Source organism: Harpia harpyja, chromosome 11, assembly GCF_026419915.1.
Source record: "Harpia harpyja isolate bHarHar1 chromosome 11, bHarHar1 primary haplotype, whole genome shotgun sequence".
Classification (NCBI taxonomy): Eukaryota; Metazoa; Chordata; class Aves; order Accipitriformes; family Accipitridae; genus Harpia; species Harpia harpyja.
The window spans coordinates 7,484,133-7,496,336 of NC_068950.1; the positions used below are offsets into that span (position 1 = coordinate 7,484,133).

Below are 12,204 nucleotides of genomic sequence, written 5' to 3' on the forward strand. Positions count from 1 at the left end.
GGAGAGGGTTGCGGAGGGTTTCCCCAACCTGGTGGGGTGCCCAGGGTGAGTGGCGGTGCCAGTTTGGGTGCAGACAGATGGAGCGGGTACACCCTATCCCAGCACCGGCAGGCTAAAATACCACCTGTGCCACTCGGTGCCATGAGCACCCGAAGTCTTGCCGTGGGGTGGGGGACCCCCATGCCACCTCTGATGCATTCTCGTAGGAAGTGGCACTGGGGGGTCCGGGCAGGCATGGGGGCATCTTACCCACCTCCCTCCCTCCCCACAGAATATCGAGCTGAAAGTAGAGGTGGAGAGCCTGAAGCGGGAGCTGCAGGAGAAGCAACAAGCCCTGGACAACACATGGTGAGTGGGGCCGGCCAAGCCCCTCGCCCTGGGGCGGACATGGCACCCACACGCCGTCTGTGGTGTTTGCGTGGGCAAGGGGGACCGAGGTTGTCTGCCTGCGCCCTGCCCGCAGCAGGCAGCGGAGGGGCTGCAGTGGGGCTGGAGTTGTTTGCAATGGGGCTGGGCACCCGCAGGGCTCCTCTTACAGCCCTGGCGCCAGCCAAAACTAAAGGGCAGCACCTGTTTGGCAGGGGAGGGCAGCGCCGTGCCTGGGGGCCGTGGCGTGGGTGTCCCGCAGCGGGGCACCGCTGGGCAGGGGGGCCTGGGGCACGGCAGCCAGGGGACCCCCTGGTTCTGGGAGCATGAGGGGACTGCTTTGGTGGTTCAGAGCCTGAGCATGACCTGGTGCCACCAGAGAAGCCGTGTCCCCAGGGCAGCAGCGCTGGGAGGTTATAGTACGCCCTGCCCGGGGGTCCTGCAGAAACAGCACCCATGGCATGGGGGGAGCTGGGCTGGGGGCACCCGGGGTGGCATGGCTCACCCAGTCCAGCTGGTTTGGGGTGGGGGCTTTTGCAAAGGGAGGCCATGCCATGTCGTGCCATGCCACGCCATGCTGCACCCTGCCAAGCCATGCCGTGCTGTGCCATGCCATGTCGTGCCATGCCGTGCCATGCCATAGTGTGCTGTGCCATGCTGTGCAGTGCCATGCTATGTCATGTGAGATGCCATGCCATGCCATACCATGCTATGCCACTTTGTGCTGTGCCATAATGCACTGTGCCATGCCATGCTATGCCATGCCGTGCTGTTCTATGCTTGGCAGGGTGGCTGCGGAGAACCAGACAACCCGCAGCCAGGCAGCGCTCCGGCAGCAGTATGAGGAACGGCAGCGGGAGTCGGAGCACGTCTATGAGCTCCTGGAGAACAAGATCCAGCTCCTGCAGGAGGTGAGCCCAGGGGTGGTGGGGTCCGGGGGGGGGCTGGGGGTCGGTGCCTGGGGGCTCACCCCGCTGCCATGCAGGAGGCCAGGCTGGCTCGGAGTGAGGCCGAGCAGGCCACGGCGCTGGCCAAAGCCGAGGCGGAGCGGTGCCGGGAACTGGCAGGGAAGCTGAAGGAAGCTGCGAGAACAAAGGAGGAGGACAGGAGCGATGATGGCTGCGGTACCATGGCCCAGAGGTGGGTGCCCAGGACCTGTCCCCTCTATGCTGCCAGCCTGTGCCCTGTGCCGATCCTTGGGGACTACCAAGGGGCTGGTGCTGTGCAGGGCTGGGAGGCTGCGGGCATCAGGGGGGTGGAGGGGTCACCCCAAGGAGAGAGAGCTGGGCTGTGGGGAAGGGGGAGCATCCCTGAGACTGCTCTACTTTGCCCCAGAGATTGCCCCCCAGCAGCTGTCCACAGTGCCATCCTGGGACCATCCCAGTGCCTAAGCATCCCCTGCCCTTCCCTCCCTTTCAGGAGGATCGAAGAGCTGACCCAAGAGCTGGCCGCCAGCAACCGGCTCGTGGAAACGCTGTCAGCCGAGAAGCGTGACCTGCAGCAGCGCCTGGAGGAGCCCCTGGCCGTGGGGGGCCAGGTGGGTGGGCAATTGCAGGTGGGGGACCTCAGCCCGACACCCCGGGGAGGAGCGCAGCCGCCCAGGGCTCGGCTGGCAGTTGTCATCCCGGTCCCCTTCTGGGGCTGTGGCCAGGGCTGTGCCACGTCCGGCCCAAGCATTTGCACAGCTGTGCCGCGGTGCTGGGGGGGACAGGGGGCATCAAGGGAGCCTGCGCAGTCCTTCTGCGCCCGTCTGCCATTTAAATCCCGGGTCTTAAAATACGCCCGGCGTGGTGCCAGGCGGGATTTCGGGGCTGCGAGGGATCAGAGCAGCGTGTTCCTGGCAGCCGCACGGCTCCGGCCATGTTCTGTCTGGGTGGCACAGCGCTGTCCCCAGCAGCCTCGGGCCATCAGCGCGTGGTCTGGCCGGGGGACGCCGGTGTGTGCCCACTGGGTGGCACGGGGTGCCGCGCAGGTACTGCTGCATGGGTGCTTGGTGGCCTTGTGATGCGGGGACATGCCCCTCCGGCACTGCCTGCTGGGGCGGGGCGCCGGCCCTGCACTGTCATCGTCGCTGTCGCTGTCGCCGGCCCCGGCACTGCGCCGTGCCGGCCCCGCGTGTGCCCACTGCGCATGCGTAGCGCCCGGGCGCGGCGACTACAAATCCCGGCAGGCGTCGAGGCCTCCGCGCACGCGTGGGGGCTGTCGCCTGCCGCCATCTTGAAATCTGAGCCACAAGCCGGGCGCTGCCGTGGCAGGAGCATCCTCGGCGGCGGGGGGAGGAGGAGTGGCGGGGCCTGTGAGGCAGGGGGGCAGCCCGGGGTGAGGGGCAGCCCCGGGGAAGGGGGGCAGTGAGGAGAGCGGGGGGAGCTGTGATAAGCGGGGGGCAGGCAGGAGAGGGGGGCTGGGGGGGGGCAGGCAGGAGAGGGGGGCAGCCCTGCTGTGGCCGGGCTGAAGTGTGAAGATGTGGTAGAGTGGGATGTTTCTGTAGCGCCAGGAGTTCCGGCGTGTGACCGCCCTAAAAAGGGGGGATTGGTGGGGTGAGAAGTGCCGGTGGGCTCAGGGCTTGAGGGAGCTGTACGCTGGGAGATGCACAGAGTGAGTGGGAGAGGCCTCAGGAAGGTCTCTTGAGGGCCCCCAGAAGTAGGTTTGGGTGCTGGTCAGGAGGGAGGATGAAGGAAACCTGCCGGATTTGTGCCCGGGAGCTGTGCGGCAACCAGCGGCGATGGATCTTCCACACGGCGGCCAAGCTGAACCTCCAGGTGCTGCTCTCCCACGTCCTGGGCAGGGAGCTGTGCCGGGATGGCAAATCCGAGTTCGCTTGCAGCAAGTGTGCCTTCATGCTGGACCGCATCTACAGGTTCGACACTGTCATCGCACGCATCGAAGCCCTCTCCATCGAGCGCCTACAGAAACTGCTGCTGGAGAAAGACCGCCTCAAGTTCTGCATTGCAAGTATGTACCGCAGGAACAACGAAGACTCTAGCACAGATGACAGAGCTGGGGATGGGACTGTGGACCTTTCTAACCTGCCTGATGTACGGTATGCTGCCCTCCTTCAGGAGGACTTTGCTTATTCTGGGTATGAATATTGGACGGATCAAGAAGAGCACAGCTTGGAGCCACACAGCTGCCATTCTTCAGAGGGAGCAAGTAACCGCCCACGGCGCTGCCGTGGCTGTGCCGCGCTGCGGGTGGCCGATGCTGACTATGAAGCGATTTGCAAAGTGCCGCGAAAGGTGGCCAGAAGCATCTCCTGCGGGCTGTCCAGCCGGTGGTCGGCCAGCGTGGGCAACGAGGAGTCATCCGTGTGTGATGTGGCGGAGTCTGCCAGTGCCAGAGTGCCTGTGGATGGGGAGAGCATGGAGGAAGGCACGCCTGCATCCTCTGTTGAGTCCCTGGACACGACTGTGGAGGCAAGCCCTCCACAGCAGAAGGATGAAGATGCAGATAAGGGGGTGAAAGGGAATGGGAAATGTGACGATTTCTCAGATGACCGCATGACCCCAAACTCTTCGCTGAGCGGCAACAGGCTGGAGCTGGCCCTCAGTTTGATCAAGGCTTTGGACTACAAACCCCTTCAGAGCCCCCGAGGCAGCAGGCTACCTATTCCTGTGAAGTCCAGCTTGCCCCCTCCCAAGCTCAGCCGTGACTTGGCAGATGGCAGTGCTTCTGCTGGCTTAGCGTGTGCTGGTTCTGCCTTCCTGAATGCAGACAGAAAATCCCTTTCCAGAGCTCCTTTGGGTCTTCCCCTGGAGATTTCTGAACTGCAGGAGCTGTGGGATGACCTCTGTGAGGATTATATGCCGCTGCGGGTACAGGTAGAGGTCATTGTGCCGCCATTCAATTGAGCAGCGTCCCTGTGGCCCGACACTGAGCCCGCTAGGGATTCTTCTGTGCTGAGATAATACAGATAGCCACGTGTCACTGAACCCAGGGCTAAGAATAGGCAGCTTGGTCCTTTTTAGGTGTGCCACCTCTCTCCTCTGTCATGCTCCTGTCATCTGTTTCCTCCTTGTGTTCTGAGAAATTAACCTTCCCCTCCTCCATCAGCTCTCCCTGTCAATGCAGCCTGCTAGATGGGTCTAAGCTCTTTGCATGCTTTGTCATTTTTCTGAGAAAACACCAGTTTCACTTCAACTTTCTCTTTAAGAAGTCAGTGTGACTTTTACCTACAACCAAAGGGAGTGTTTTAAGCTTCCGGGCATGTGTTTTCCAGCAAATCTGTTTTCTTTGTGCCTGGGTAATGGTTCAGTGTCAGGAACGCCTGCCTCCAGAGCCCTGCCTCTGCGGATCAGGCCTCCAACCTGCCTAACGTGCAGATCTGTGCAGGGATCTGTGGCGTGTGCCCCGAGGAAAAGGTGTTTTCCTTGCAGGTGGATTTGTGCCAGAGGATGACTTTAGGGTTGGTATTCTAGATAATTGGTTTATTTTCTGATCCTTTGAAAAGATTCATCAATTAGTGGCAGGTGTTGCTGAGAGGTGATGAAAGCTCCTGCTTTCATGGGACTTCCTGGTGCTGTTATCTGCCTCGATGGTAGTCCTCGTGTAGCTCCAGATTGCCTCTGGTTTGCTGGCTTTAAAGAAATCTTCATTAGTATGCAGTCAAAAAGCTGAACTTGTAACTCCTTTACCTCTTTCCTTAATGAATAGAAGGCCTCAGTCAGCTTCAATTCAGGAATATCCATGTCAGCCTAATTGCATTTCCATTAGCAGCCTTAGTGTTGTCTAATGCTCTAGGTAGCCTGGGGGATTAGAAAAATGCTTGTTTATCACTGTGGCAACTGTGGCTATGCTGAATTACGCTTCCTATTCAGCCAGCACTGCTTGCTGTCCCGTCTGCTTGGGCGTTTCCCAGAGCTGTGTGCTTTTCTCATAGAAGCCTGCTCAAGAAATGGTGCTAGGGAGGGATGTAGCAGAACTAATTTTCATCTGGTGCACAAAGGCATCGTGCTGGCAGCCAGTGACTGCAGATGTGAAGCAGGGCGTTGATGCTGCTCCTGTAGTCTGTGTTGCTTGCTACTAATTTTCACTGCTAGGGATATATTTACAGCATAAAAATAGGCTTTCTCTTAACAGAACATGGTGCAATTGACGCGGCGTGTTTACGGCTTGGCTTTGTGTCATGCATCACCATCCTTGTCTGGGAGCTGTGTTTGAGGAGTTTTTCCAGCCTCTGCCATCTGACAGTCCCTGCCAGGAATTCATCCTGCAGGATTTTTTACTGCCTGTTTCTGGCCATGGCAGCAGCAGTTGTGGTCTTTGGTGCAGGTCCTGGCAGAAGGGGGAAAGGACTTTCATCCTTTGGATGGCTTTATCAGCAAAAATGAGAAGTCAGATGCAGCTAGTAGACTAAATAGTTCTTGTATAAATGATTTTTCTTTCTCTTTGTACAAGCAACACTCTTTCTATAAGTCAGGAACTGCTGTCTAGCGATTCATACGCATAAATGCCTTTGTGGTAATGTGAAAGGAATGTATAGGATATATAGGACCACAGCTCCCTTGTTGCTTTTGGGAAACTACAGTTCTTTAAATTTACCGCTGTAAGCTACAATGACCAAGAGCAATCTGGTGTTGGGGTATGTGACCTTGTAGGTACTGTCATTTTGGGTGTTTTCTTGAACCAACAATTTTTCCCCTTCACCACTGCAGCCCCAGGAAAATGCCACCAAACTAAGCCTTCATCAGACACACTCTTGCAGCTGCCTGCAGTGCTGTGCTGGCAGCAAGGGAAGCATTGCCCTGCTGACAGCTGGTCTTTTACCCACTGTTCTGGGCAGATGTGAGCTTGGCAGGCTTAGATAATGCCATGATTATTATTCTTACTTTTTAAAGAAGTGTTCTGTCTAGGTTAGCGTGTGCTGACATTGCTGGAGCTGTACTGAGGAGAGATTGTCAGTAAAATATTGATGTAGGAGAAACCACTGGGGAGCTGTGCTCCTGACATGGCTGCAGGGAAGGATGAGGGAGGCAGCTTGGGCTTTGGAACTTTGGACTCTGGAGGTGGCTCTGCCTTTCCCCTCCCTGCTCTTAGCTCTTTGCGGGCTTTCTGCTTATTTTTCTTTGGAATGTGCAAATTGTGAGGAAAGGTGTGTTTTCCTCCCCCTCCCTGTTTTCTTTTCGTCAGTGTTATTTCAAATAGCTGCTGTGTGACAGATTCCAGCCACTCTCCCTGTCTGATCTGAAGTCTTCTGGCTGGGCAAATTTGAAATTACTTGCTGTGACTGTTTAAGTTTTCACTAAAATCTTAACAAAACATCAGGGTAAAGGGAAGCATTGCTTCTATATGTGAGAGGCAATGCACAGGCCTGGGGGAGCTCCCCTGTGCTGGCTGTCTTTCCCAGAGACAGTGTTTCTGTGGCTGCTGAAGATGAGGATTCAGTCTGACAGGGCTAGTCAGAGTTAGTTGTTATTCTCCCTGTGCTGCCTGGAGCTGGTGCTCCTGTGTGCTCTGAAAAGCTCTGCTGTGTTCTCGTAGCCTCTGCACTGCAACCCTGCACTTGCCAGAGCTCCTACTTAAAACAAGACACCAGTACAATCAATCTCGTATCACTGATAATATTCAGGAATACTCAACGAGTCCTGTGAGGGCTGGGGTGCGTGGCTGGGTTTGAATGCTGCTCTAAGGAGTTAACAACTCACTAGGCAGGAGGTAGCAAAATAGTAAGAAGGGATGACAAGGGAGTAGTGTGTGCTCAGCCAGCAGGGTCTGGCAGGCCACGCATCAGAAAGCAGGCTGTTTCCATTCTCAATAAATGGGTGTGTGTCATGAAAAAAATCTCAGCTGTGGCACTAAATTTGCTATGGTTTGTGGAGCTGCAGGAAATCATACATGGCGTGGGTGCTGGAGCATGAAAGGAGAGCCCAGAGAATCAAGTGGAGGGGTTCAGAGCAGGGGGTGACTGCTAGGTCATGGCAGGAGGGTAGCTGGTGGGAAGGGTTGAAGGTTGTGGGCTTGATTAAGACAGAGAAGCTTGGCAGAATGTGGAAAGAAAGGGGTTGGTTTGGTGCTGGTTTTGAAGCTTTCTGAAGCTGCCAGCAGGGCACATGGGAAGGAGGGGAGGTTTCAGGGATGTGGCTCGGGTGTGGGGATCAGATCCATCATCAGCCTGCAGGCAGTGGTTAGAGCCAGACAAGCTGCTGGTACGGGAGTGAGGAGAGACAGGCAGCCCAACCAGAGCCTCGGGGCAGCAGGGTGCTTCTGGCAGGTTGGGCCGAGAGCTGCTGGGTGCCAGCCTGCCCCCCAGGTGAAGGGAGACACGGGCAGCATGATGTTTTGGAGACAGTTAGAAAAGCACAGTGGGCCATGTTCAAGCCCATGCTGCAAGGTCTGTGAGGGCTGACAGCTGAATAGAAGTAGCCAGTGCAAGACTTGAGCCATATCTCACTTTTTTTCAGAATTTGCAGGATGAACGTCAGCAGCTGGCTCCAGGTGACCCTGCAGCAGGGGAGCACGTGTCCGATCTGTGTGCTGCAGAGCTGCAGGGCAAAATCCAGCAGTTCGAAGCTGCCAACAAGGTATTTCTTCATGAACAGCAAGTTCAGTGCCTAGTGAGTCTGATATAATTAGTATTGGAGGATGCCTCCTAGCCTGGCCAGAGGCAGGCATCTACACCTCTGTTCCAGCAAGGGTGTGCGCCGACGCATGGTTCTCAGTGCTGTTGTCTGCCAGCTTGAGTTAAAAGCATTTACTTTTTTCTGCAGCTGGGCTGTGTAAATTTTCCATGTTAATTTTTGCAAACCATTATTTTGGAAGAACTTCCCACTTGCCTGCTGAGCCTTCTGGGAGCTGGTGAAGGAGAGATGCACAGAACTATTTCCCTGTCTCTTGGATTTGCATGGGCTGAGCCTGTTGCAGGAGAGAAGGGCACCTGCCTTTTGAGACAGCTGCCTTCTTTTTTTCAAGCAGTAAGGGAGATCAGTGCAGAGGGGGTCCTGTTTTCATTTCAGTTTAAAGGCTTTCTTAGGAAAGAAACATGCATCTGAGTTGTCTTGAGGCAGGTCAAATTTAACATGTGTTGTGAGGGGTAGATTGTTCTTAGTTATGCTCTTGAACTCTAAGGTAAATTATACCCACTGGGAAAACAGAGGGGTTAAATGGGAAGAAACATTGGGATGGGATCTTTATTTAAATGTGGGGACAGCTGTAAGCTGTTGGAGCTGCCTGGACCACAAAGGTTGACAGGGAAAGAGAGGCCCAAGGCCCAGGAAATGGAGTTGGAAGTGTTTAAACAGGTTAGGGGGGGTGTCTCTTAGAGAAGAGAAAACATGACAGGTGTGTAAACTAATGAACAACAAGAGGAAATCACGTGGCAGCACCCACTCCTTAAGAAATTGAGGCTTGAGTAAGTTCCAAGGAATATGCGTATCATCCAAGACTAAGAATGCCAAGAGGCAGCACGTTTAGAAATGCTAACAAGCAGTTGCTTAAATGTACGTGTGCTGTGTCACGAATGTTGTGGTGAAAGCAGAAAACTGTCCTAAACTGTTTGAGATGGTAGCCTCTTTACGGTGAAGATGTGAATGGCAAAAGTTTCTTGGGTTGTAAACCAGCCACAGAGACTAGTGAGACTTTCCCCTTTGCTTTGCAGCCATGCTGTTGGTGTGCTGGCACTGGCTAGACTCCATTGTGCTGAAGCCAGAATTTGAGGCTAAATAAGCCATTGATCTGATCAAATGTAGAATTACCTAGACCAGCAGTTGCTGCAAGAGTGCCTGGGTGGTCAAAGGAGACAGTTAGAGAAGCGGCTGGAAGATTGTTAAAGGGGTAGCTGCAATGCTCTGGAGGACCTCAATCGCAAAGGGGACAGTTTTTAGAATGTGTAGCTTCTCCATTTTGATTTTTTTTTTCAGATCTCTTGGGAGGTTTTTGGGCTGAAGCAGCCCCTTTCCTCTTAAGGGAACAGAAACAAATGATAGAAACTGGGAAGGCTGCTGGGCAGTCCGAGCAAGACTCTCCTGGAGTATGTGGGAGGCAGTATGATATGTGAACCCAAGCCTGTAACCTCCGCCCTGCGTGTGGGGGCTGCATTGGAGGGGCCAGAAGCACTGGAACAGTCCTGTGGAGGGACTTGAAGGCTTTGTGTTTACTCACCGGTCTCCACCCAGCTCAAACAGTATTTACAGACTCTAGAGGGAGCCACGTTGATCTTGATCAGATGAACACCTGGGCTGTATGGACTTGAGTAAGGAGTGGAGGGAGTCCTAAGGGTGTTTTTGTAGAGCATTAGGCAGGATTGAAAAAAACCAACATATTTCTGTCTTCAGTTGTTACAGGAAAAGCTGAATGAATTGAATTTGGAATTAAAATCCGTCCAAGAAACGTCGCAGAAGCAAGTTTGTACAATCCAGAGTCTGAATGAGGCCCTGAAGAGCAAAGAGAGTAAGGTAATAGTTTTGGGTGGACAGGGTGGTGCTCACCGAAAGAGGAAAGTATGCTAGCCCTGTAGGCAGTGACTGAAAAGGAACGCTTAAGCCATTGCTAGGCATCCTGGATCTCGTTAAATTATTTCTTGCAAAGCTCTTACTTTCGTGCAATGCTGATGTGTCACAATCCATGCTGGAGGCTTGGGACGGGAGAGTTTGTGCTTGGTTTGCCAATGACTGGGCTTCCTATCCTTTGATTCATAGACACAAGAGCTGTACCATATCATTGAAGGGCAGAATGAGACAATAGCCAAGCTGCGGGACATGTTACACAGAAGCCATCTGGGACAGTTGCAGGTATGTCCCTGGAAAGCCTTAAATACATCAGGTTTTGTTCTGCAGGGATCGTGATTTTTAAATCCCTCTTGTGAAGTGAATCTCTGAGTTTCTCTGCTTTTCACTCTTGTTAGATGTCAGAGAGCCCACTCTCATCCCAGGAGCAGCAAGTGTCACTGCTAGATCTTCAGAACACACTTTTCTGCACCAAGCTGGAGGTGCGGAAGCTGAAAAGAGCTCAGCGCCAGAAAGAGCATCAACTGGCTGAAGCCAGGAGAGCAACCCAGCTCCTAGAGACCATGGTGCATGAGGAAGAGCAGCAGAAAGAGGCAACCTGGAAACACAACCAGGTATGACAAGCACTTAGCCTGGAAGTCTCTGGGTTTACACAACTTAAGAAGCACTGATGTAGTCAGTACTCCACTCTCATTCATCATTTCTGCCTATACCAGTCTGGGCATACTTGGCTAATCCCTTGTCACATGTGGCAGGGAGAATTCTCCAGCCGCCTTAGCTTCATATCTGAGGATTTAGAATCAGCAAAGACACTTGATAGCGGGTGTGTTGTCACTTGTATGTCTTTGGCTGGTACAAATGTCCCATCTCATTTTGCGATGTTACAAAGTTAATGTCCACTGCTGCACAGGTTAGCTGTGATTGACTGTAAAGCTCTGCCTGTGGCCGGAGCAAGGGGTTTAGATGGATGGGTAGCCTGGAGAATGAAATAAATTCAGACTTCATCACTGTGGAAGTGTGTTTTAAGATGGGAAAGCTGTAGTATTGCAGAGCGTTTTTGGCTGTTCCCACAGCCCTTGTTGCTCTTGGCTTCTTCAGATTGGCCTGTTGTTTACAGGTCTGTTGAGGACTGACTGCCAAGGTATGTGCTTTCCCTCACAGGAGCTGCGTGCTGTAGTACAGCAGCTGCAGACAGAGCTGCAGGACAAGGCTCAGCAGCTCCAGACTGTGGAGTGGGAGAAATGCCGTGAGCTGCAGGCCCAGGAGCAGAGAGTTCAGCGTTTGAGTCAGCTTCTGGCTCGCAAGGAACAGCTTCTGCAGGTGAGATGCAGAAAGATTCAAGCTGAGCATAATTAGCCAGGGCCCTTGCTCCTCCTTTGGTATTTGGCGATGCAAAAGTCAGTCTGTAGCTTTCACACATGCCCGTTGAAGAAGGGATAGAAAGAGATGCTTCTGGGCTCCCAAGATGAGGAAGAAATCACAGGTATCTGAGTACGTCAGCCCACAGCAATGCCTGGTGAGCCCTGGCAGGTGCTAGTCAACCAGCCCCAGGTGCTGGGACTCTACTGTCCTTTAATGTTGGGGGTGGAGATAGTTAGCCCTGATTCTCCTGTGTTGTGCTCTGGGGGGTTTCTGGACTGACTAGGAGTGTGTGTGTGTGACCCCTAGGAATCAAGGGAGCTTCTGCAATGCCAGCAAAGCTTGGACAAGAGCCCTGCAGCCATGAATGCCATGTTGGAGAAACTGCAGCAGCGAGTCAGTGACAGGGATGCTGCTCTGGAGGTGAGCACGGTGTTGGTGATGTCTCAGTTTTCCCTGAGGCTCAGCCTTTGGGTTACAGTCAGCGGTGCAGCCCCAGGCTGACCCCAGGGGCAACCATGTCTTCTACATGCTCTTCATGGCTCAGCCTTCCAGAGGAGTCCTCTGAAAGGGAGAGCTGAGATGCCCCACACAGTGAGTGGTGGGCTGCAGAGCCCTACTACCCCATTCTGAGTGATCACCTCCTCTCACCCTAGCGAGCAGTAGATGAGAAGTTCTGTGCACTGGAGAAGAAGGAGCAAGAGCTGCAACAGCTCCATCTCTCGATAAGGGAGCGTGGAAGTGACCTGGAGAGACTGTGCAATGTCCTGTCCAGCAATGAGACTACCATTCACGTGAGTCCTTGTATCTGGGCGTGTGGAGTCCAGCCTGGCTGTGGTGTGGTGCTAGAAAACCTTCCTGTAAATGCTCTGGTTGTTGCTGGGGAGCAGCTGCAGGGTGTTGGCCTTCCTCTGGCCCTGTGTGCAGGGTACGTTCCTGGGTCGCTTGTGTTTCTGGGCTGGGTGTAGATGTGAGTGTGGTGCCTGGAGAGGACAGGGGTGAGTGAATCTATGTGACGCCATTAGTAGAAGAGACTGGTATT

The 12,204-nt window shown here is 54.1% G+C and overlaps 1 protein-coding gene across 10 annotated transcripts in view; it reads left to right on the forward strand.

Moving 5' to 3' along the window:
* The window catches only part of LOC128147696 (myomegalin-like), a 35,064-nt gene that overhangs the window by 5,152 nt on the left and 17,708 nt on the right, over positions 1-12,204 (forward strand). For 3 of the 10 annotated variants that reach the window (XM_052800561.1, XM_052800563.1, XM_052800562.1), the window contains exons 1-8: positions 2,783-4,184; positions 7,764-7,883; positions 9,633-9,752; positions 9,996-10,088; positions 10,202-10,417; positions 10,965-11,123; positions 11,472-11,585; positions 11,819-11,956. In XM_052800561.1, the coding sequence (XP_052656521.1) occupies positions 3,036-4,184; positions 7,764-7,883; positions 9,633-9,752; positions 9,996-10,088; positions 10,202-10,417; positions 10,965-11,123; positions 11,472-11,585; positions 11,819-11,956 (2,109 nt within the window). In that variant the 5' untranslated portion in view covers positions 2,783-3,035. Of the gene's footprint in view, positions 1-271; positions 349-1,153; positions 1,278-1,351; positions 1,507-1,785; positions 1,904-2,782; positions 4,185-7,763; positions 7,884-9,632; positions 9,753-9,995; positions 10,089-10,201; positions 10,418-10,964; positions 11,124-11,471; positions 11,586-11,818; positions 11,957-12,204 lie in introns of those variants that run through there. The other 7 variants (XM_052800566.1, XM_052800565.1, XM_052800564.1 and 4 more) reach the window with 5 other exon arrangements.